The sequence below is a fragment of the Cucurbita moschata genome, unplaced genomic scaffold (assembly GCF_002738365.1).
Source record: "Cucurbita moschata cultivar Rifu unplaced genomic scaffold, Cmos_1.0 Cmo_Scf00027, whole genome shotgun sequence".
Taxonomy (NCBI): Eukaryota; Viridiplantae; Streptophyta; class Magnoliopsida; order Cucurbitales; family Cucurbitaceae; genus Cucurbita; species Cucurbita moschata.
The window spans coordinates 593,173-614,790 of record NW_019268543.1 but is presented as its reverse complement, the minus strand read 5'-3'; the positions used below and the strand labels follow the sequence as shown (position 1 = coordinate 614,790).

Below are 21,618 nucleotides of genomic sequence, written 5' to 3'. Positions count from 1 at the left end.
CAGCATCTTATTGGCATGCATAATAGTTGTCAATTTTTCAAATTTTTTAAAAGTAATTCTGGGCTCAAATTTAGCATTTAAAATTAAATCCTCCCTGCCATCAAATTAGAAACTTTTGTTGCTGTAAGAAGGTTGTCAGTTTCAACTTCCGAACCTTTCTTTTCTCTGAAATGTACAAAAGAAATCAAGAATATTGAAAATGGAGTGACTTAAAATATGAAGTGAAGTCTAAACCATCGACTCTTTTTTGTCACAATTGTTTCTTACAATGGCATCGAAGCGAAGTGTGAGTGAAGCCTTTGAAACTGATGCTCCATCACGTGAACTGTCTCAGCGGGACTTGCAATTGCAACCACCTTCCTATGCCCCTATGATGGACAGCGCAGATTGCTAGGCCTCTTGGGCCACCTCCAAATCATTATTATAGTGGTAGATTTTCGGTACAAACATAAATTCTTGCTCAATAATAACCCCCCACATAATTTCCTGCCAATAATGGTCCAAAAGCTTCAATCCTGTCATTGTGCATTGTAATTCTACCAAATTTGGGGAAGATGCTGCGCCGATCATCGACAGCTAATGTTCAAAACCAATGGGTTTGTGGGGCTCTCTGTTTTCTTCAAAGCTGTAAGGATTCTGAGTTACAGAGCGCTGGACTGAAGCTCATTTTGTAGAATGTGGGCGCATAGCGACAACTTCAAATCTCAGACCCACTTCTCTTGGTTTTTCTCTCTTTCTCTCTTTCTCGCCTCTTTCGGCCCAAACCATTTGGTGCGCATTAATAATGATCTTCGTTTGTTTTCGAAATGTTGACAAAACTGATTGTGTATCGCCATTTCTCCACAGGGAGCTCTGTCTGAAGAAACCGATTGAGTGGGAGCATTGAAGCGGAGGAGAAATGAGGGCGAAACTTGAATCGCCATTTTAGGCAGTGATCAGTCTATTTCACTGTTTGTGCATCGATTTGTGCTTTTTGACGTCTGGAAACAAAAAGTTGTAAGAAAAGGAAGGAAGTTCAGAGATTAGTCAAAAAGTGATTAGCAACCATAATCTAAGCGTACGCCAGATGTTTGTTTAAATGCCCAAGTGATATTTTATTTATTTATCTTTTTACTGGATTCTCGTTCTTAATGCTGCACAGAGATTACTCATTACGCCCATTCGATTCAATCTGACAGGTGGAATATCACGTGCTGTTCATCCTCTGGCTGGTGTTGGCTGCTCCACTGTTTGGAAGGCACTTGGAATTAAACTAATAGGTGAGAAATTGTTGGTGCTTTTTAAAGTATTTTGTGAAAGCTTGATCTATTTTATATGATGATTATCATTAATGGGGTTTGATTTTAGGTCAGTGATTATAATTTCCCCAAATCATAGACTATTATCCAAGTTCTTTTTTCAAATTTCTTTTTGTCGGATAGCATGAATCGAGGTCTTTGCTGCTGAATGTATGTAGAGAATAAATTTACAGTTTCTGCCGTCTGGGTTACTTTAATAAATTATAAAGCCACGAACATTTCAATGAAAAGAATAAAGAAAAATGGAACCCATCAAACCTCAAACCAATGGAGAGAGAGTAAACTGAGGGAATCCATAGGCATCTGCGGCTCTGTCCCTGTAGGCACAAAGCCCTTCCAACATAGACAGACCTTTCTGCACTAATAATGTCATCATACACAAAAAAAGAGGAGAGAAAAGGAAAAGGCCATATCAAGGTAGCAGCAGATGACTCAGATCTCAAACTCGAAAACCATCTCACATGCTTCGCAATGGATGGTCTTGAATGAAGAAGCTCCAATCGCTTCAGGCTCGGAATAGGAAGGAAGGGACTGGGGAAAGAGTGGAAGTTCTCACGTTGGTGTGTTTCCATTTCAAAATCACGGAGTTTTTGTTTTCTTGTTTTTTTTTCTGAAGGAATAAGTCCAAAAAGATGCGATGGTCTTCTTGCTCGTGTCGTCCATTTCATCTTCTTTCTTGTTTCCCGCATTTATTGTCTTGTTCTTCTTTGTCATTAATCATACATTACAGTTTGCCCCTAAGTTCGTATTACTGAGCTTCTATTCCTCCATCGTCTTCCCACTATTTCATTGCAGAATTTGTCCACGCCGTTTCCTATACGGTAAAAGCAAAACAAAGGTCCTTTTTTCCAGTTTACTTTACTCGAAAATCGAATCCTAGAGTTCAAAGACCACTCAACAGTACCCTTTTTGCCCAACGTTTGTATTTCTTAGTCGATTACTCTGTAGAATCGCTAGAATTCGTTCATGATTGAACTCGAATAATTACCTGATATAGTGAATTTCCTTGCATTATTAGCAAAGACCATCAAAGTTCTCAACCCATTCTGGAAAAGATGCTGTGCGCTTGTTCAGGAGAGCAATTCAAGTTCGAAGAGCCACCACAGTCCCCGGAGTCACTAGCGACGAGGGATTTCTCGGCCAGTTGTCTTTCCTCGAGAACTGGAGACTGGGATTTGAAATTTGAAGATTCTCAAGTAGATGAAGTTGAATCCACTTTAAAAGAAGCCCTCTCATTAAACTACGAGGTGCCATTTCTGTTTTCAAATCTCTTTGACCAAATAAGCTCATCTTTTCTTGATTTCTTGGCTTCATCTCATCGTCTTACATTCTGTCCACTTTCAAACTAGGAAGCCAGAGCTTTACTGGGGAGGCTTGAATATCAGAGAGGAAATTTTGATGCTGCCCTGCAGGTATTTCAAGGTATAGACATTAGATCCTTGACGCCAAGAATGGTTAAGGCAATCACCGAAAAGATAAGAGAGGAAAAACCTCGTCCTAAAGGTGACAGTGCCCCCCCTACTGGTGTACTGTCCATGCATTCTGTTAGCCTACTACTTGAAGCAATTTTACTCAAGGCAAAATCACTGGAGGAACTTGGCAGATATATAGGTAAATTGCTCTTGTTCACTTTTCTTACTATAGTTTTATGTCATATTTTGAAGACAATGTTCTGTAACAGCGTTATGTTATGATTGGTTAGCAAGATGAACAATGCAATAGATACTACAATTTCTCTTGTTTATCAGTCTGACTGTGCTGTTGATCATAATTCTTTCTTGTTCATCAGAGTCTGCTAAAGAATGCAGGATAATTCTTGATACAGTGGAATCAGCTCTGCCTAATGGAATGCCCGAGTTTATTGGCGAAGACTGCAAATTTCAGGAAATGTTACACAAAGCTTTGGAATTACTGCCTACTTTGTGGATTAAGGGTGGTTATCTCGACGAGGCCATAAACGCCTACCGCCGAGTCCTTGTTAAACCATGGAATCTAGATCCAAACAAGTTGGCTGCCATAGAGAAAGAATTGGCTGGCACATTACTCTACGGAGGTGTTGAAGCAAGCCTTCCCCTTAAGTTTTATGTATTCGGTCCAAGAACACCTAAAAACAATGTAGAAGAAGCAATCCTTTTGTTGCTAATACTCATGAGGAAAGTGGTGACGCAGGAAATAAACTGGGATCCAGAGATTATGAATCATCTGACTTTTGCACTTTCTATCACAAGGCAGTTTGAATTACTGGCTGAGCACGTGGAGCAGATTCTTCCTGGAATATATAGTCGAGCTGAGAGGTGGTACTTTCTTGCTCTATGTTACAATGCGGCAGGACAGAATGAAACAGCTTTGAACCTTCTAATGAAGGTCTGCGGTTCCTCTGAAGTAAAGCAGAAGCCCCATTTTCATTCATTTTTGTTGCTTGCAAAATTGTGTTCAGAGGATACAAAATATGCACGTGATGGAATAAAATGTGCTAGTAGAATGATCGATATGGCCAGTGAACACAGTAAACATTTCAATGCTGAATCCCACAAATTTTTAGGTGTTTGCTATGGGAATGCAGCCAGAGCTTCTGTATCAGACTCTGAAAGAACTCTTTTCCAAAAAGAATCATTGAACTCCCTAAGAGTTTCTTCTCTCGGTAGGAGGCATGATCCAGAAGTAATGTTCAACATTAGCTTGGAAAATGCTGTGCAGAGAAATCTTGATGTTGCCTTCTACAGTGCAATGGCGTACTCAAATATGGTGGCTGATGGTTCCGGAAGAGGTTGGAAGCTTTTGACCCTCATACTTTCAGCTGAGAGGCGACTCAAGGACGCTGAAACCATAGTTGATTTTGCTTTGGACGAAGCTGAGAGGATGGATCAATTGGAATTTCTTCGATTGAAAGCTGTCCTCAAAATTGCTCAGGAACAGCCAAAGCAAGCAATAGAAACCTACAGAATCTTGCTAGCACTAATTCAATCACGAGATGAACTTCAGCTTCAGGCTACGAACCTTAACCAATCCAAGGACTTGGAACTAGAGGTTTTGCCCCCACTCTAAATTGTTTCTATATTATGTTTGTATTCACTCCATGGTACAGTAGGCACGCCCTGATAATCTTTCCTGCGACCCTTTTCCACATCAGGAAGAGATCAACAGCTTCTAAAATCTCTCTTTTGCAGGCAGCGGCAGAACGTGACTTAGAACGGGCAGCCTGGCAGGATTTGGCTGCCATATATTCAAAGCTTGCTTCCTGGGCGGATGCAGAAATTTGCCTGAACAAAGCCAAAACATTAAATGTTCATTGCCCCAGAGGTTGGCATACAACAGGTAGAACTATTTTTTTCAATCATTTTGATTGTATCTTTTGTAATGAAATGGTTGGCAAATTTCTACAATATAAGTTAAACTGAACCAAAACCATTGCAGGCAAGTTTTTTGAGGCTCGATCGTTACACAAGGAAGCACTTGTTTCATACTCTGTCTCTCTATCGGTTGATCCTGATTATATTCCGAGTATCATCTCAACAGCAGAAGTATTGATGAAATGCGGTAACCAATCACTTCCAATTGCACGCAGCTTGTTGATGAATGCTGTAAGATTGGATCCTACAAGCCATGAAGCATGGTTCAACCTTGGAGTGCTCTCCAAAATGGAAGGTTTGTTGCTTCAAGCTGCAGATTTTTTTCAAGCCGCACATGAACTCCAATTATCAGCTCCTCCTCAGAGTTTCATCTAAAAGAATCTTTTTTTTTTTCCACCTTCTGAGAGGAAGAGTTTTGGGGAAGAAGTTGAGCAGATATGAAAGCTCAATTATTGCATTGGGTTGTGCCACCAGCATATTCCATCAATTTTCTTTCCTTCTGCCATTCTTTTCCTTGACCTCTCATAATCTGTTGAAAACTGAGGGAATGTTGGAACAACACTTGGCCAGATTTTAGGGTAGACTTACAGTTCCAAATTCTGCATGTTCAAATCAACTGATTTTGTGTAACGAATCAAGGATTTAGTAGTCTATTGAGTAAATAGCACATTTTGTTGCATTATTTTTCTCCTTTTCAAGCATCAACTTTGTTTCCCACTTCAAAATCTAGTATGAACTTCATTAATGCCTAAAAGGAATCAAAACAAGCAAGTAGCCGGGATTGTTGTGAATTTTAAGCTCTGTTATGTTTCATCCAATAAAATAATAAAATAACATGATTTAAGCATTCAAAGTTAGTACGATAATTGTCGAAGCAATGTTTGTAAAGCAAACCAAAAGATAAAAGTTGTTGGGTGTGAATCTGTGATGCTTGAACCATGAAAGTCAAGAACCAAAATGACTGACTGGCAATGACTGCTCATCAGAAAAGCCTCCCGACATGTCAAAGGATACATCACAGGCATTTTCCCGTGTTGGGAACCCACCAAGGCCCGACTTCTGATAGCAACTCTGTAGCTAGAAAAACTGGAAGCCTGCCAAAATTGTCCATATTGACTCGCTATCTAAAATTTTGGATCTTGTAACTGAGCTCAGTAGGCTGTAATCCTTGGTTGGCACTTGGAATGGTTGCAGGATTTGAACCAATGAACTACTCTCATCGATTAACGTGTAAACGTCAATATCCAACAATATCGACATATCTAAGAAATTCAAGCAAACTTATTGAATGTGAACAAGATATCCAACACAACAGCGAAAGCATTTCAACCCGACATAATCTCTGCCACGATATGAGAAAGTATATAACAGCTAATGGAGCACAATGGCATATCTTGGAAAATAATGATATCATCATAGACAAGGTTTTACCAAGTGAGCAAAGCAAGGAGTAAAATTTACATGGAAGAACAGTGTAAAAAAATATATAAGTCTGCACACTTATTTGGTTTCATTGATTCATGAATAACAAATACAAGACTGTAGTTCCATTCAATAACTTCTGCCTTGGGAGACTTGGGAGCATACACAAGTTGCTTTGTACAAGAGGAGCCCAGGATCGCGGATAAATATACAATTTTTTCCTTTTCATTAGAACTGCACGAATGAAATTTGCTCTTAGTAGGGAAACAAACAAGATTCATTACATTGTAATGCAAGTGAAATCTGTAACCACGTTACATGAAGAAGAGCTTATTATAATTTTAAGCAAGTGATATAAAAAGAAAATATAGGATGATCATTCAGGCATAGGGTCTTAGTACTACAAAATCTCCCAGTGATAAACATACATAGGTGCTTAGAAATTTCACTTACAGCGAAAAAGAAGCGAAGCTGACAATAGAGCACGACCTCACCCCATACTCCACTGCATCCACAAAAAACAATAAGGAAGTTTTAAAATCATCGAAATGCCCATCATCGAAATGCTCCAAGAAATAGCGTGAAACAACTTCTATGAGTGAAAGTATAATGACCTTAAGAACTGGTTCTCCCTTGTTAGTGTTAGCAGATTGCTTTGCATTTGCGGCCAACTGAGCACGTGCAGCCCTTCCTGCAGCAGATTTTTCAAATTCTTCTTGCCTGCAAGTATTTAATATCACTTTTCAGCATAAAAACATGGAGGATTCCCATCGTAGTTCCTAATTTGAAATTCTCATTTCTAGTTAACGATGGATGTTATATCCTCGGTATGAATAATCAATTAAACGTATCAAAAGTGTATTTTTAAAAAACGAAACTCATTTTTTCGAAATCTACTTTAAAACATAAGGATCAAACGAAAGCCCTAATCATTATGATCAGCTGGTTCCAATTGAACAAGAAGGAACAAGATGTACAGAAATTATGAAAGAAAGTTAAAAAGGTGAGGGGGAGAGGAAATTACCTTTTCTGAGCGGCTTCAGCAGCTTTGGCGCGAGCTTCGACGGAGGCCAATCTTTCTTCCTCCTTCCTCTCTTGCTCTTGGCCTTCGTCGAGGCAACTTGCGCATTGCCCCATCGCTTTGCTTGCACTTGCAGGTTTTTTCCAAGATCTCCAATCGGTATTTTCACTACCAATTTTATTTTTTTGGAATTCGTATTTTATCGGACGGTTAGGATTGACCGTACAACACCCGACGTTATCTGATATATCCGCTTTTCCGTTTACGGCTAAGATTTCTATCTATACGGTGTCGTATCGACGATACACAATTTTAGTTCAATATTTCGACATATTAGCGTAGATATTTTAGAACGAATTTTAAAATTCAAAGATAAAAGTGAATTCGAATTATAATTAAAACATATCGCTCCTTCGAGAAAAAGAAATGAAAAAAAAAGGCCTAAAATACTCTATAGTAGCCGGAGCTGAATCCAACCCCTGACGGCGTGGCGTAGGCTATCGTTCTTCTCGTTGGTCGTTGGTGTGGCGGAGGAGCTAAGCGAAACCCTAATTTAGTAATAGTGACAGGTCTGTGAAGAGAGAGAGAGGACCGAGAATGACGGTCAAACCGTTGGAGTTGCTACCTCCCACGGAAACGTTAGAGATGGAGAATGGTCTTAAGCTGGTGCCGCGTCTGAGACTCAACTTCACAGTCTATCCGTCGAGCCCTTCAGTGAGTAAATCCCTTGATGAGTGGAAGTTGAAGCGAGCTCTCATTGACTTTCTCAAGACTTCGCTTTCGGTTCCGGTAATTGTCCCTGAGGAGGATTTGGTGATCAAACGCATTAAAGAAGTTAGGACACGCAAGCGCGAAGACCCACTTGCTCGCGGTACTCTCTTCGTTCGAGATCTTGGATTTTTGAAAAGTGCTTACAAGAGGTATGAGGAGGAGGAAGAGGAAATCACGGCGTTGGAGAAGAAGTTTTTGGATTGGAGGCGATTCCTGGTTGAGAAATTGGATGGGATTGAGCTGAATCTTGAGGGGTTCAAATTCAAACTCACAGTCGTTATACCGGAATCTGATAATTTTGAGGCAATGAAGACGGCTTGGGGGGATTTTTACGCATTTGGAAATCGTGGTAAGCAAATTTCAGCGTCTTTTAAATTTTTAATGGTGTTTACGCAGTAAGCTTTGGTCTGTGATTGTCCTGAATTTGCCTTAGGATATTCGAGAAGTGGGAACCAAGGACCTGATACCATTACCTTGAGGGGCGCTCCATCAAGGTGGTTTGCCGAGCCTCGGGTTTCGTCAAAGCCCTCCATGTTGGTCACACATACCATCTTTTCTACATTTGGAAAGATAAGGTTTTGCCTCTGATTGTTTCTTCTTCAATCTTCTTCCCCATTTATTTTGCATGTCATGTTTAGTTTGACCATTAGGTGCCAAGCTCAATTCGATGAACTCCTTCGTTGTATAATGGCATTGGTGTCTCTGCACTAATACTGTAGGAACCAAGAGGTCATCTACATTGTACTTCTGAGCTTAGGTGTGAAATAATGAATGTATTGCATTGCAGCATTAGAAATTGATGACCTCCATTATATCTACGTATCGTTCTTCTTATGTTTAGTTTTATTTTGACTCATCATCAGCATGTTTTTCCCTTCAATATACACTCTACAGGAACCTAAATATTGCTGTGGATGATGCTTTTGGTAAGGATGGCAATGAGGATGCAGAAGACATAATTTCAGGCTTACACTGTAAAATAACAGTTCAGTTTGAGAAACACAGGGACTTTTACAATGCTCTAAGGGTGCTGTCTGGTCGCTCATTGCAGAAGGTTGGAATTTACCTCTCTATTTTATAATCAAGTCATTTGGAGTTGCTTGGCTAATTTTCTCGTCACCTCTTTTGTTTTTGGCAAGTAGCCATAAGATTGAAATAGCACTCTTATCCAATGTATAAGGACAAATCACAACTAACCCACGGTTGTAATGTAAGATAGATAGAGGTCATTTGTATCATGATACGTGTGAAAATGGTTTAGGTAGTGTAAGCAAGTATGATGGTAAGATCAAGATGAACATTATCATTTTTATTAGTCCGAACCCTGAATGAAATGTCTTAAACTACATGCTCTCTCACATATCAGAATCAACCAATATCATTGATGATTGAAGTTAGGGAGGATTATGACATAAATTCAATCCTCTTTGTAAATGTGTGCTTTCTACATTTTGCACTATTATATGAGTTTTTTTTTGTAATCTCCTTGTGGGTTGAGGAAGACTTCTTAATGCTAACTCAAAATGGCTACTGCAGCAAGGATCTCGCCTCTGGGCTGATTATGAGGTTACATGGGACAAGGATGGCTTTACCCAACACTCAAGAAATCCACCACAGGGTGATGGCAGCAGAATGCAGGAAATGGCAGCAGGGCAATTTAAGAATGAGGCCTTAAGAAGACAACGATATTCTGGCTCCATTCCTGATGATTCACGGCGCAAGAGGTTCAAGGTTAGTGATCAACTAATGAAAGTATGGTAGTTGGAGAAAATTGGTTCTGTTTTCTCATTTTGTATTCAATCAATACTCGTAATCTTAGGAAATTGGTAATCATAGTTCTGTGGCTCATTATGGTCTCGTGAATGGTGATTATGAATCAATCTCGCAGGAATAGGAGAAGTTGGGTCTGTAGCTTGCCTTAGTGAAAGCTTAAAGTTTGCTCCTGGCATTACTTGCACCTCCTTTTACAGCCGCAAATAGTCTTTCTGCAATTTGTAATGACAATCTGACTTCTGTTTCTTGCACAAAATTCTACAATGTGATGCCTCCCCTCATATTGCAGGATGCTGTGTTGCATCATATTCGTCCTGGTATCTTCTCTCTCCCACAGGCCCACATTATAATCCCTTGGCCTCTGAAAATTTTGTATAAATGTTTAAGAAACCGGCTCGAGCTAACTTATTAACAGAGAGGAGATATAAAAGTATTCGTTTTGCTGGACCTGAGATCTTACTCTTTCCTTATATTTTCTGTTTTGCATGCAAAACCTTTTCAATCATCTGCTCCTGCTCCTTTTGGTGCATGGCAGCTAATCTTTACAGTTAATCCCAAGCAATTATGATATGAAATATGAATTATATGATTATTGGTTCATATTCAATTATGGTAAGGTCTGATTGAATAACAATTATGACTTGAGTAAGTGGGTTAACTGAGGAGGCAAAAGAGTTAACCGTGATTAGCTCGAATTATGATGTTACTTGATATCCTAATTTCTTTGACTTCAACTATTGTGGATCAAATTAGTCTGAATGTATAAGATGTAACCCATATGATACACCTGATTTGTGGAAACTCTTTAGGACACTGGCTGGGTGAGCTGTGTGCAACATTATTAGCTCTGGAATTGCATTATTTTGGAGTATAATATTGATAGGAGGATGATGGGTCGTTGTTGGTTTGTGATATTCTTTTAATAGCTTTAATGTTGAGGCTTACAAATGAAGAAAGTGTCACTGTAATGATGAAGAAAAGAAGCTTTTCGAAGTTGGGAGGCAGGCAGGCCACCTGCTGAGGCTGAGGCTGAGCCATTAGGTAACTAAAACTGTTGCCTTTGCTTTTCAATCTTATGTCCCCCTCTTGTTTCCATCCTTCCTTTACAGCAAATCCCATCTCCATTCTTTCTTTCTGTTTTTTCAAGGAACACACACTGGTACAACCTCTGCCTCTCATCACTCCTCTATTTATTTATTATTATTATTTTAATAATTTTTTCTAATAGATGAAACGTCATATTAAGATTTAACATGCACGAAATCAGCTAAGAAAATAAACTTTATTGTAAGATCTCACATTCGTTGGAAAAGTGAACAAAACATTAATTATAAGAGTGTGGAAATTTCTCTTTAATAGATGCGTTTTAAAATTATGAGACTGATGGTGATATAGTGAATTTGAACCATTACAAATGGTATTAGCTGGTTGGTGTGCCAGCGAGGATGTTGAGCCCCCAAGATGAGTGAATTGTGAGATCCCTTAATCGAAGTTATTCCTTATAAAACTGTGAGATCCCTTCGTCGAAGTCATTCCTAGACTTGGACTGTTACAGAAGAGTATCATACCATCTCAATACTGATGGTTCAATACCCTATCTTCATTATTGTTTTTATCTCGATTTTTTTTTACATATATTTTTACCCACTTATTGCCGACTCTAAAAACTAGTTTCATAAAAATAACTTAAAAAACAAGCCTATAGGGTCCCACGTATAATTTGAATTAAATGCAAAATTCAGGAAGTTTTTTAGTTGGAACATAATGATACAGAAATCAAATTGTAATTTAAACACTTCTCAAATTATATTAAAAAATTTCAAACCATTTCCAAAATAAAAAAATATTTTATTTTTAAATTATAATGAATGAATACTAAATAAAGTAATTGTGCACGTACCTCTCATGATTCAATTTGAGATTTCTTTGTCTTTAATTTTTTTACTGATTTGATTTGAAGACAGCTACAGGTTGAGACATTTTATCAAAGAAACGAGTTGTTGGGTCTGCTCCAAAGATCCAACGGAATGATTGTTTGCTTCCCCACTGACATCAATCATATCTATATATAATCCTCTCCTTCTGCTTCATCTCCCCATTCTTCTAAACAAAGCTCACTTCCACTCCCAACCCATGGCATTTGCAGGCACAACCCAGAAATGTATGGCTTGCGAAAAAACCGTTTATCTTGTCGACAAGCTGACCGCCGACAACCGCATCTACCACAAAGCCTGTTTCAGATGCCACCATTGCAAAGGAACTCTAAAGGTAAAACTTTTATCCTATGTTTAACGAAGGAGATAGAACTCTGAAACTGAAGTTGTTGCTCTGTTTTCAGCTCAGCAACTACAATTCCTTTGAGGGAGTGCTTTACTGCAGGCCACACTTTGATCAGCTCTTTAAGAGGACTGGCAGTCTTGACAAAAGCTTTGAAGGTACAAATAATTATAAGTTGTTTGGATGGATCTGATTTCTCGGATTTTTCATGTTGATTTCTGTGTTTATAGGAACACCCAAGATCGTAAAACCAGAGAAACCGGTTGATAGTGAGGTAATTCCCTGATTGCTTGAGCCTGTTAGAATTTCTAATGTTTCACCCTTTGATCTGAAAATGCATCAGCAGAAACCAACGGCTAAGAAGGTAGCTAGCATGTTTGGCGGAACCAGAGATAAATGTCTTGGCTGTAATAACACTGTTTATCCAACAGAAAAGGTAACAACTATATACAGAATCTTTTTTCTTCTTCCTGGATCTAATTTCATGAACTGGTCTCTGTTTGAAGGTCACTGTAAATGGAACTCCATACCACAAAAGTTGCTTCAAATGCTGCCATGGCGGATGCACGATCAGCCCTTCCAACTATATCGCTCATGAGGGGCGACTTTACTGCAAGCACCACCATATCCAACTCATCAAGGAGAAAGGGAACTTGAGTCAGCTTGAGGGAGACCATGAAAAGATACCATCAAAGGAAAAAATCAATGGCGAAGCGGTGGCTTCAGAAGCTTGAGAGTGTGTTCTTCCTTTTAAGAGTGTGTTCTTCGCCCGCTGTTTCTTAAATATTCAAATAACATGCTCAAACAGACGCCAAGATCTGTTTGATTTTCATCATATTTCATGTTTGTGGATTTGAATCGTAGTCCTGTCAATTCCAAGGGATGCCTATAATTATAAGTACTTTCTTTTAAGGTTTATATTCTAAATTGGGTTCAAACCAACATAACAAGATTGAATGAAGATTGCGCTTGGCCAAAGAACTCATCAAATGAAATGAAGAATCAACAAACAAGTTATTCCACAGTATCCAGAATCGAACCATTTCGAGCAATGTGCTTCAAATCTATAATAAAATTATCTCCAAGGAAACCGAACCCAAAAGTCCCATTACTGTACTGCCATATTCTTCCCTCGACGTTGCGAGGATTCGGAACACTTCCAGCCAGGTCTGGTAGGACTAGATCATAACTCGAGTTGACGCGAAGAATGTGAGAGATCTTTTTGTTTTCAATTGAAGGCACTAGCTCATCAATGTCATTGGCTGGTAGAGGGTGAACATGTATTCGGCGGTCGTGAAAATGTTCCTCCTCCAGGGAGAATGGGGCTTCCAAGAAGGTAGTATTGGATGTCCAAAACACGGGAGAATAACTAGAGAGGCCCTCGGAGGAGTCCCCAACTCTCCGACAGGCAATACCACCAATGTCATCATATACAACAAGATAGAAATCCATGCGCATATCATCACTGATTCCCTGCACGACGAAATAGGAAGCCATGCTATATCATTTGTACCACTCCCAACAATGAAATCAATGTCAACAGAACATAAATAGTAGTGTTCCAAAAGGGTACATAAACACAAGGGAGGGAGGGAGGGACAACACCTTCCATAAGCCCTGTATTGGCCGCAATGGTGTGGGAGAGCAATTCACAATTTTAACAAAATGCTCTGCTTCCAACTTCCGCTTTCCTAGCCTTTCCTTCTCCCTTCTCCGTTGTCTCCTTGAGGCTCTATCCCCTCCCGGGCTGGTTCTATTCGCAAACTGCTGATAAATTTCTGACATTAATCCGTCCAGTAAGCTTCCCGGAGAGCCACTTCCCACTACGTTCACATCTGTTACGGCGGCTAAACTGTTTTCTGGGGAACTTCGGCGGCATCCGTTTATCCTTCGTTCTGGGGAATTTGGATAAGCGAATGTAAGATTTTCCTCAATGGCAAAATGATTTGTCCCCATGAAGCTCAATTCTATCGGAATCAAATCGCAATCGGAGAAATCGGATTCTCCTAAATCAGCAAATTTCCCGGCGAACCCAGAACGGCCATCGGGGTCGATGAAACTCATGGCCTGAGCTTCCGGGGAGAGCCCCATCCATAGAAATGGAGATTTAAACACGTCGTAAGTACCGTTCCTTGACGGAGAAACCCTAGAGCCAGCAATAAAATCTGGGCCCCATTCGAAGAACACCAATGGCGGCGATGAGACGCCGATGGTCGGCGAGCCACTCCGGCGCCAAAAACCGATGAGATTCTCCCATTGGTGAAGAGTTTTATAGAGTAACCTGTAAGCGATTTTCCCTTTTCCCCAATTGTTGATCTGAGTAGTGGAACCCCATCTCCGATCGCACATAGTAAACCAGAGTTTCCTATCATTCCTGCAGAGAGAGACGAATCTCTTCGAGGTGCAAGAGAAAGCCGCAATATCGGAGGGGGAGAGGAAGGAGAGGATGCATAACTGAACATCTTCCGGGAAGTCAGTGAAGGAGAAGGAACCCATTTCGTCAATTTCGGAGCTAAGATTCGCCATGTTTGCAGTTCTATGAATAGATTTCCTCGGAAAATCGGTCCCAGGTTTTCCCAATGAAATTACCCAATTAAACTTCCAGTTGGGGTTTCCTGTGCGTGAGGGCAGATCCAATCTGGAATAAGGAATTATCCTCTCAGAATCGAAGATGCCATAAGTGATTGTCAGAGGTAATCTGCCGACTCAATTTTGCGAGTGTTCCAATTTTTAGAACAAACCTTTTCAATTAACTGCATTTTTCGTTGCCTTGCATATTTTTTAATGAACAAAAACTTGATTATATGTATTTTATTTCATTTGACCATAGTGTGTGACAATAAAACATACATTTTTTTTGGTTCATTTTGGACAAAATCCTTAAAAATCCATGAACCGAAGAATATTTTCAATGTTCGACCAAGTTCCTTAAAAACATCAGAATCCTTTTGTGTGGTCATCAATCCCTGTTGGCAATCTCTAACTATTCCAATCAAACGCCCAAGATTGGTCCATCCGACGATATCTCAGCCATCCGATCCACTGAACCTCGTCTCTTCAACTTGCCACCCGGCCCAGGCCCACTCCCACTCCCACTTTCGAACTCAAAGGCCCGACCCACAAAATCATGGATCGTCTCTAGGCCCACATAATACTTCCCAATCCCCGGCAACAAAGCCGAGTGCAAATTGAAGAACTCCGTGTAAGCCGGCAGTATCATCTTCAGAGTTGCCTCTTTCAACTGCTCCCGCAAATCCAAATCTGGAATGCAATACGCGGTTCTGTGTTTATGTGAGAATTCCCTTAGAGCCTTCACGAATGCTTCCATTTTTGTTTTCGCTAATTCTTCCACGGTTTCCTTGTTCGGTAATCGCACGTCTTCCATGTCCATTACTGAAAGCAAGGGCTCCCAACATAGCATTTGGTAAGTGTAAGCCGATTCCTCTGCCACTGCTTTGTAATTCTTTCTCATATACTGTTCTCCTAGAAATCTTCCTAGTTCCGTGTTTCGGATCCGCATGTAGATGTACCAGTATGTGTTCATTGAGAAGATATGCGGTAGGATTTTGTCTCTGTAGCGCGATTTTTTGGATTCCACGTTTCTTTGTAGGGCTTCCATTACGTTAGAGAAGGCGTCTTTGAGGAGATTATCCTCGTCTTCCGATTTCAAAACGACTCCGCCCTTCCATGATTTCTGTATTTGGAGAACTTTGGTCATGGCGAAACTGTAGTTGTCACTTGCAAGGTACTTGAGGTAGTTGACGGCGTATCTGACTAGTTTTGGAACCGAGCCGTCTTTTGGAGGAGGAAAGCCATCTGAATTGCCCTCAATTTGAAGGCCGAAGTCCCAAAATACTTTGCTGGACGCGTGTACAAGTAGCTTCTCCAGCTCTCTGTATCGTGTGCGAATTTCTGTGCCAGCTTCGCCGCCGAATGCCTCAGAGAATTCGGAGTTGAGTTCTTCCATGGAGGCGAACATGTCCAAGAGCTTGAACAGTTTCTGCGGCTCTTTTGTGCTTCTGGCGACGCCTTCCCCAAATCGGAAGAAGACGGCCATGATTTTGTCCGCGATCTTCACGAAGCATTCAGGCCACATCAGTCCATCCATGATGGAGCCTAAAACTTGGCTACAGAGTTTCTTCTCGGAAACCAACACGCTCGTGGCTGCGACCTTGAAGTGTTCAATCCACAGAGAAATTGCTGTCTCCAACTTTTCCCACTCCATTTTGTCAATTTCTTCTGGAGTGTATGTTTTGAGATAGACTGGATTCAGCCGCATCAATGTCGTAGCTGCTCTTCTGTATCTAACCTGATTTATGAACGCTAGTTATAGAATTTGGCTGCAATTTTTTCTTACTAAAAGGAAAAAGAAAAGGAAAATATGTTATTTACCTTGACGTAAATATTGATGCAAATATCCAAACAATCGTTGGCAGCGAGGGTTTCAGAAATTCGTTTGGCAGCTTCGATCTCCAACTCGGTACCCATTTCAAACCCCACTGCTTCACCTTCTTTTTCTGCTTCACCATCTTCAAACTTGGGTTTTCTTTGACGCTTTAGATTCTTTAATATGTTTTCAAATTCATCTTGCAGATTAAGCAAAGCTTCGTCAAGCAACCCCTCAAACTTCATGTCGTCAATTTCTGTTTCGTATAGAGCTTTGAGAGTGATCATCGTCTCTTTCAGTCTGTGTGTCCGCTGTGAATCAGCAGCCTTCGTCCTGCTCAAGAACTCTACCACCTCTTGAAGTTTCTGGATCACCGATTCCCCCTCTCGGCTAATCATGCTTATTGATTCATTCAGTCTATCCACACAGTTTACTAGTTTGATCAGCTTCTTCAGACGTTCCTGTGCCGATTTTTCCACCGATAAATTGGCGAAGATCGCGAGAATCTTGCGTTGGAGAAACTCGGATCGCTTAAAGGAATCAAGCAGAACGAGAGCAGGCGAAGCTGCACGATTGATTCTCGTTTCAAGGGCTTTTGTCGTCATCGCCAATGATTGTAGAGGTATTATGCTTCTCGATGCTGTCGCGAGCGATTCGTCGATTGAATCAAGATTCTTCTCCATCTTCTCTAGGCTATCGTTCAATCCCGTCGAGGCTTGGAGGAGGATTTTCAAATCCGAGCATGCTGATTCGAGCTTCTCCATCCTCGAGTCCTCCTCCTCCCTCGGCGCCATTGTTACTACTCCTTGACTCAGGTTCCAAAATCGTGAAGAGATATAGGATCAAACGACAAACACAATGCAAGTGGGAAACATAATACGACGAGAAGAAATACATTTGCCAACTGGAACTCCGATGTAAACTAAGTTACAAATGGCATTTACTTATCGAAACCGGACAAATTCATACTAAGAAGCTGAGAATATGCAAAGCCGGTTGTTGAAAGGCAACCTCTCGAGAACCAGTCCAAACAATAACCCTAGCTTCGTGGTTCGGATCCGCATAAAGACATACTGCACACCATCACGCTTCGTCGCGAGCGTACACGGTCAAATTTTGTCTCTGTAAGGCCAACTTGTTGAATACGAGCAAGGTTTCCATGCCGCCGGCAGAGGCGTCTTTGAGTTTGAGCAGATTCTCGTCGGTTTTGGAGATCGATAGCATTGCATTTCGCCCGTATTCTTGAATTTGTTGGCGGAAGAGATCTCCTCCACCTTGTTGTCTAAGGAATGGATCTCAACAAGAATCGTCGACTTTATGTCAAGGTTGTCTATTGATTCGTCCTACGAGTTTCGAACTCACTCTTCAAGGTAGCTTCCTTGACTCATTCTACATCCATATGCATTGTTTGCAGCTTTTTCCATGTTGTCCTTGTCTGAGTCATTCTCTGACAAGATGATAAGGATGTCTTTTGTAATTGTTTGATAGATGGAGTCATCTTGTCTTTACATTCCTGGAAGTTGTGGTCACTATGCTTGAATTTACATTATTTTACCTTTAGGGATATTTTATTTATTAATTATTTTTAATGTTACATGGATTGGTAGATTCTTTAGGATATAACAAAAATGTGCTAAAAAATTAAAATTGAAAATGTGGATAAAATTGTATGGTTAAAAAAGATGGTTAGATTAGTTCCATGCTTCATCTTTCTTCGGTAAAAAAAAAAAGCCGGGAAGCAGTTGGACTTGAAGCTGAGGCCGTACATTCTTCTCTAAGTAACAAAATTGGTATTGAAAAAATGGTCACAGTCCGTTTCCGTTCCAAGATTCAATTGGGTGAAATAATAAATACTTCCAGAATTTGGGATTTCTTGTTCAGTGATTTTGGGTGCTCGATGTGTGTTTAGAATACAGTTCCATTTAGCGATGGAAGGATGGGGACGGAGGATTTCATCTCAACCCTCCAACTATTTCAGTAATCCTCCTCAGAAAGAGAAGGAAGAACAGCAACAGAAGGTTCAGCGGACGGAACCTGCGGAGAAGGATGATCAGAAGCCGGCGGTTCAAAAGCCTCGAATAAAGGCTACTTCTCGGAGCAGAAGCGGGAGCAGGAAGTTTCAGACGTATTATCGAGCTGAGCCGGCGAGTAATCCGCGCAATGTGAAGGAGACGTACAAGAAGACTGAGGATGGAGGCGAGCCTCTGCTGGAGAAAGATGAGAAGGAAAAGAAATCTAGGAGGAAGGGTCGCAAGAAGAACGTTAGAGCACCGAAGGAAGAGATGCAGAGAACGTCACCAACACCTGAGGAGAACTTGAAGGAGGAAATGCGAGAAAGGGAATGCAAGGCTGGGGGAAGGAAAAATGTTTGGGTAAGAAAAATGGATGAAAAGGAAGGGACAAAGGGTCAATGTCGACCTGAAATTGGGTACACCCACGAGATGAAGGAGATGGAAAACAAATTAAGTGGTATTTCAGTGAGTTCTGAAATTGAAAGAGCGAAGACTAATGGTGTGTACAGAGGCTGTAGTCAAGGCAATCGGAATCTTCAACGTTGGGCTCCCCGAAAACAGAGGAATGTGGGAATGATTTGGGAGAGGAAGGATGAACTTTCAAATGGTAATCTGGTGAGCATTTCCTTTCTTGGGTTTAATTATCTTTGTGATTAATTCCATTATCTTGTCGTATCCAATATCTGTTGTCTGCCTGGTTGAAGTATTGATATAATTAGATTTACAATAATCTATTAAGCTTCTGAGTAAAAGACTGGATAACTTTTAGGGTGGTGGATGATGATTTAGTGGTTTGAGAAAACTGGAGGTTGGTTTAATATTATTGTTGAATGGAATGGTGAAAAACATAAGAGGTGAAAATGGTATGAGAATTTGAATGGTTGTGGTGAGTGGTGCGAGTTGGTGGTGAGTATTATGACGGTGGTGGGTGCATAGTATGTAATGTAGGCTGCACAAACATTTGTGCCTACTTATAATTGCTTGCTCAAGTGGGGCAATTGTACATGTGAAGGCATCCTATGCCACATTTCCCCCCACCCCATATGCTTTGATTTCAGAACAGTGAGGTTTAGTGTCCGGTTTCAAGTGTATGACATGTCTCATTGGAACCACTTGAAAACAAGCCATTCCATTTGTGACCGTCCTCCAAATCCAAAGGGCTTCTATCAAATAAATGAAGTGCTGTTGAGTTGCACACATGTGTGGGTAAGTTTAGAGGATAACATATGAGTGGCCAGCTTGAAGCCACATGGACAAAGGATTTAAATGAACTGAATCAGCCTGGAGAGATACATATATTATGCTAGGCCACAAGTTGGAAGTGTTGTTTGTTTCCAAGTTGTGAATTAAATTGATATCTAAGCCCACACGTATTGCTGCTTATTATTAGACTTACCTAACGATTTATAGTCTTCAATGTGGTGGGATTTAATAAAGGATCTATGCCCCACATTATCTAAGCCCACAGGTACAGTTTATTAGACTATTCTAACAACTTAAAACTTTAGAATTCAATTCAGTGGGATTTAATGAAGGATCTGTGTCCTGAATTTTGTTTTTTTGTAACAGGTTAGGAATCTATCATCAGAGTGAGAAGAGAAGAAATAGTATATTCATGTTGTGTTCTTATCTGGTGAACTGCTTTGAATACAAGTTAGGTTACCACTAGTGGATGGTGGTGATATGCAGCAGATGAAAGATGGAGTGCTCACTAGATATTGTATGGGACAGTGGACTTAAACAAACCGATCAAAACCACACATTTCACCATAATTGTGATTTATGTTCATGTTTAAATCTTTGGATTGATAGATATGATCACGATATTCAGTAGATTCTGCCTCAGATTACTAATTATACTTTGTTTCTTAGTAAATAAATTTTCAAAATTTTAAAAGCATATTTACTCCCTTGATCAAATTTCAATAAATTTGAATATTCATATAATTCTTAATTTTATGTCTAATAAATTATTCACATATTTAATATTTTTTAAAATCAATAATTTATTTGAAGTGGACAAATCATTTATGTTTATTTTATTTAATTATGAAAATTGATTTTAAAAATCATTATTAAACAAACCAGGACCCCTATTAGACCTATTTTGTACTTTATTTATTTTTAGATTTTTTTTTTTTTTACTAAATAGTTCAAAATTATTTCTTTGTAGATCTACTTCTAAACATATGCTCAATTTTTATTTGCGAAAGAAAAAATAAAAAAGATCTTTTTTTCCTTTAAAATCAAAGCGGAAGAGCCATGTTTGACTTTGACTTTGAAAAGGAATAATGATTGTTAATAATGATTTAACCCTGGAGATACTTTAGAGACCTGTCATAGCAACAGTGTTCAGAATTATTGGTGATCCATTTGGTCCGGATTGGATTTTCCAACCAATTTAATTAAGACCATGCAATATACCCAAAATTTTATATATCAATTCAATAAATCCAACAAAATATTCAAATATAAGCTGAAAAAAAAAATCAACAAAATCAACAAAAATTTGAAAACCTATAAAAGATTTTTGCTTCATGTCGACAGATCTCTGTACAATTCAATTGGCTTGATTTAAAAATAAAAAGAGAATACTCAAAATAATAATATATTATATATATTTTTAATTGGAATGACTACATCGGATTCAATGTCCTACACTCCAGAATAGTGAGTTTGGTCCATTAATTTAATTTGTTTTGTTTCTGAAAATGGTCCATCAAGAAGTTGGGAGGGCAGGGAAATGGACCCTATCAAAGATATTCAAATGTACTGCTATATCTCCTTTTATTTCCTCCCCAACAAAATTGCCAACATGTTCCTCTCTCTCTCTCTTTTTTTCAAATTTTTTTTTTTATTTTTTTTATTTTTTATTTTTTCACACTCGTCCAATAATCATCGTTTTAAATAGTTTTTTCATTTCTCTTCTTTTTTTCATATCCAATTCTGTACTCAGTTTGGTCATTTTAAATGATGATTTAACCTATGAAATTAAATGTACGTTATATGGTGAAAGCGAAAGTTAGTGACAGAGAATCAAAATTTAAACCAATCAATAACCAATAATTTAAACAGTCAATATTATTTAATATTTATTGAAGGGTCGTGGGGACTACTAGTACTAAATGAATAAAAAATTATATTCTTGCTCTTTAGAAGGATAATTCTCTGGTTGGTCAATTACAATGATTTTTAATTCAAAAATAAAATAAATTAATTTCGACTCTAAACTACCACTGCATCATGCATGCAAGCCTCCTTATATAAAGAAAACGGCATCCAAAATAGTTTTTTTTTTTTTTTTTTT

General features: G+C 39.4%; 6 protein-coding genes and 1 pseudogene across 15 annotated transcripts; 4 read left to right on the top strand and 3 right to left on the bottom strand.

The window, feature by feature from the left end:
* Nucleotides 1–49: 49 nt before the first annotated feature.
* On the top strand, nucleotides 50–5,346 carry LOC111462722 (protein NPGR1). 7 transcript variants are annotated; one of them, XM_023106427.1, is made up of 8 exons: nucleotides 50–722; nucleotides 847–1,057; nucleotides 1,179–1,259; nucleotides 2,317–2,545; nucleotides 2,648–2,909; nucleotides 3,088–4,325; nucleotides 4,466–4,613; nucleotides 4,713–5,346. In XM_023106427.1, exons 4-8 carry the CDS (start codon nucleotides 2,354–2,356, stop codon nucleotides 5,021–5,023), a joined length of 2,151 nt encoding a protein of 716 aa, XP_022962195.1. In that variant the 5' UTR covers nucleotides 50–722; nucleotides 847–1,057; nucleotides 1,179–1,259; nucleotides 2,317–2,353; the 3' UTR covers nucleotides 5,024–5,346. The 7 variants fall into 7 exon arrangements, with proteins under 7 accessions (XP_022962195.1, XP_022962194.1, XP_022962193.1 ...); XM_023106426.1 differs by having other exon boundaries at nucleotides 847–1,068; XM_023106425.1 differs by having other exon boundaries at nucleotides 847–1,086; nucleotides 2,339–2,545.
* Nucleotides 5,347–5,989: 643 nt separating this feature from the next.
* LOC111462843 lies at nucleotides 5,990–7,283 on the bottom strand. 2 transcript variants are annotated; one of them, XR_002713790.1, is made up of 4 exons: nucleotides 7,095–7,283; nucleotides 6,685–6,790; nucleotides 6,499–6,575; nucleotides 5,990–6,304 (listed from the first exon to the last, which is right to left on the bottom strand). XR_002713790.1 is itself a non-coding variant. In XM_023106615.1 (4 exons), the coding sequence occupies exons 1-3, from the start codon at nucleotides 7,205–7,207 to the stop codon at nucleotides 6,561–6,563; spliced, it is 234 nt and encodes a 77-aa protein (XP_022962383.1). In that variant the 5' UTR covers nucleotides 7,208–7,283; the 3' UTR covers nucleotides 5,990–6,304; nucleotides 6,524–6,560. The 2 variants fall into 2 exon arrangements, 1 of the variants encoding a protein (XP_022962383.1); XM_023106615.1 differs by having other exon boundaries at nucleotides 6,524–6,575.
* Nucleotides 7,284–7,486: 203 nt separating this feature from the next.
* Nucleotides 7,487–10,087, top strand: LOC111462842 (A-kinase anchor protein 17A). The gene is made up of 5 exons (XM_023106614.1): nucleotides 7,487–8,211; nucleotides 8,296–8,437; nucleotides 8,757–8,916; nucleotides 9,399–9,593; nucleotides 9,751–10,087. The coding sequence occupies exons 1-5, from the start codon at nucleotides 7,689–7,691 to the stop codon at nucleotides 9,754–9,756; spliced, it is 1,026 nt and encodes a 341-aa protein (XP_022962382.1). The 5' UTR covers nucleotides 7,487–7,688; the 3' UTR covers nucleotides 9,757–10,087.
* A 1,496-nt stretch (nucleotides 10,088–11,583) lies between these two features.
* Nucleotides 11,584–12,770, top strand: LOC111462919 (LIM domain-containing protein WLIM1-like). The gene is made up of 5 exons (XM_023106746.1): nucleotides 11,584–11,903; nucleotides 11,974–12,070; nucleotides 12,143–12,186; nucleotides 12,259–12,348; nucleotides 12,419–12,770. The coding sequence occupies exons 1-5, from the start codon at nucleotides 11,769–11,771 to the stop codon at nucleotides 12,644–12,646; spliced, it is 594 nt and encodes a 197-aa protein (XP_022962514.1). The 5' UTR covers nucleotides 11,584–11,768; the 3' UTR covers nucleotides 12,647–12,770.
* Nucleotides 12,771–12,881: 111 nt separating this feature from the next.
* LOC111462913 (F-box protein At3g12350-like) lies at nucleotides 12,882–14,566 on the bottom strand. Its single transcript, XM_023106726.1, has 2 exons — nucleotides 13,518–14,566; nucleotides 12,882–13,385 (listed from the first exon to the last, which is right to left on the bottom strand). Exons 1-2 carry the CDS (start codon nucleotides 14,436–14,438, stop codon nucleotides 12,927–12,929), a joined length of 1,380 nt encoding a protein of 459 aa, XP_022962494.1. The 5' UTR covers nucleotides 14,439–14,566; the 3' UTR covers nucleotides 12,882–12,926.
* Nucleotides 14,567–14,708: 142 nt separating this feature from the next.
* Nucleotides 14,709–17,211, bottom strand: LOC111462912 (annotated as a pseudogene).
* Nucleotides 17,077–20,144, top strand: LOC111462917. Of its 3 annotated transcripts, none has more exons than XM_023106735.1 (3): nucleotides 17,077–17,660; nucleotides 18,207–18,926; nucleotides 19,881–20,144. In XM_023106735.1, exons 2-3 carry the CDS (start codon nucleotides 18,228–18,230, stop codon nucleotides 19,902–19,904), a joined length of 723 nt encoding a protein of 240 aa, XP_022962503.1. In that variant the 5' UTR covers nucleotides 17,077–17,660; nucleotides 18,207–18,227; the 3' UTR covers nucleotides 19,905–20,144. The 3 variants fall into 3 exon arrangements, with proteins under 3 accessions (XP_022962503.1, XP_022962501.1, XP_022962500.1); XM_023106733.1 differs by having other exon boundaries at nucleotides 17,077–17,669; nucleotides 18,209–18,918; XM_023106732.1 differs by having other exon boundaries at nucleotides 17,077–17,669; nucleotides 18,209–18,926.
* The last annotated feature ends 1,474 nt before the right edge of the window (nucleotides 20,145–21,618 follow it).

Bases quoted from the DNA above. Each gene is read 5' to 3' on its own strand.
- LOC111462722 (XM_023106427.1), top strand. From the start codon at position 2,354: ATGCTGTGCGCTTGTTCAGGAGAGCAATTCAAGTTCGAAGAGCCACCA. The intron at 2,546-2,647 runs GTGCCATTTCTG...CTTTCAAACTAG, and splicing joins CCCTCTCATTAAACTACGAG to GAAGCCAGAGCTTTACTGGG. The intron at 2,910-3,087 runs GTAAATTGCTCT...CTTGTTCATCAG, and splicing joins GGAACTTGGCAGATATATAG to AGTCTGCTAAAGAATGCAGG.
- LOC111462843 (XM_023106615.1), bottom strand. From the start codon at position 7,207: ATGGGGCAATGCGCAAGTTGCCTCGACGAAGGCCAAGAGCAAGAGAGG. The intron at 6,791-7,094 runs GTAATTTCCTCT...AAATACTTGCAG, and splicing joins GCTGAAGCCGCTCAGAAAAG to GCAAGAAGAATTTGAAAAAT.
- LOC111462842 (XM_023106614.1), top strand. From the start codon at position 7,689: ATGACGGTCAAACCGTTGGAGTTGCTACCTCCCACGGAAACGTTAGAG. The intron at 8,212-8,295 runs GTAAGCAAATTT...AATTTGCCTTAG, and splicing joins TTACGCATTTGGAAATCGTG to GATATTCGAGAAGTGGGAAC. The intron at 8,917-9,398 runs GTTGGAATTTAC...TGGCTACTGCAG, and splicing joins CTGGTCGCTCATTGCAGAAG to CAAGGATCTCGCCTCTGGGC.
- LOC111462919 (XM_023106746.1), top strand. From the start codon at position 11,769: ATGGCATTTGCAGGCACAACCCAGAAATGTATGGCTTGCGAAAAAACC. The intron at 11,904-11,973 runs GTAAAACTTTTA...CTCTGTTTTCAG, and splicing joins ATTGCAAAGGAACTCTAAAG to CTCAGCAACTACAATTCCTT. The intron at 12,187-12,258 runs GTAATTCCCTGA...ATGCATCAGCAG, and splicing joins AGAAACCGGTTGATAGTGAG to AAACCAACGGCTAAGAAGGT.
- LOC111462913 (XM_023106726.1), bottom strand. From the start codon at position 14,438: ATGGCGAATCTTAGCTCCGAAATTGACGAAATGGGTTCCTTCTCCTTC. The intron at 13,386-13,517 runs GTGTTGTCCCTC...TTCGTCGTGCAG, and splicing joins CAATACAGGGCTTATGGAAG to GGAATCAGTGATGATATGCG.
- LOC111462917 (XM_023106732.1), top strand. From the start codon at position 17,617: ATGTCAAGGTTGTCTATTGATTCGTCCTACGAGTTTCGAACTCACTCT. The intron at 17,670-18,208 runs GTAGCTTCCTTG...ATGTGTGTTTAG, and splicing joins TTTCGAACTCACTCTTCAAG to AATACAGTTCCATTTAGCGA. The intron at 18,927-19,880 runs GTGAGCATTTCC...TTTTTGTAACAG, and splicing joins AACTTTCAAATGGTAATCTG to GTTAGGAATCTATCATCAGA.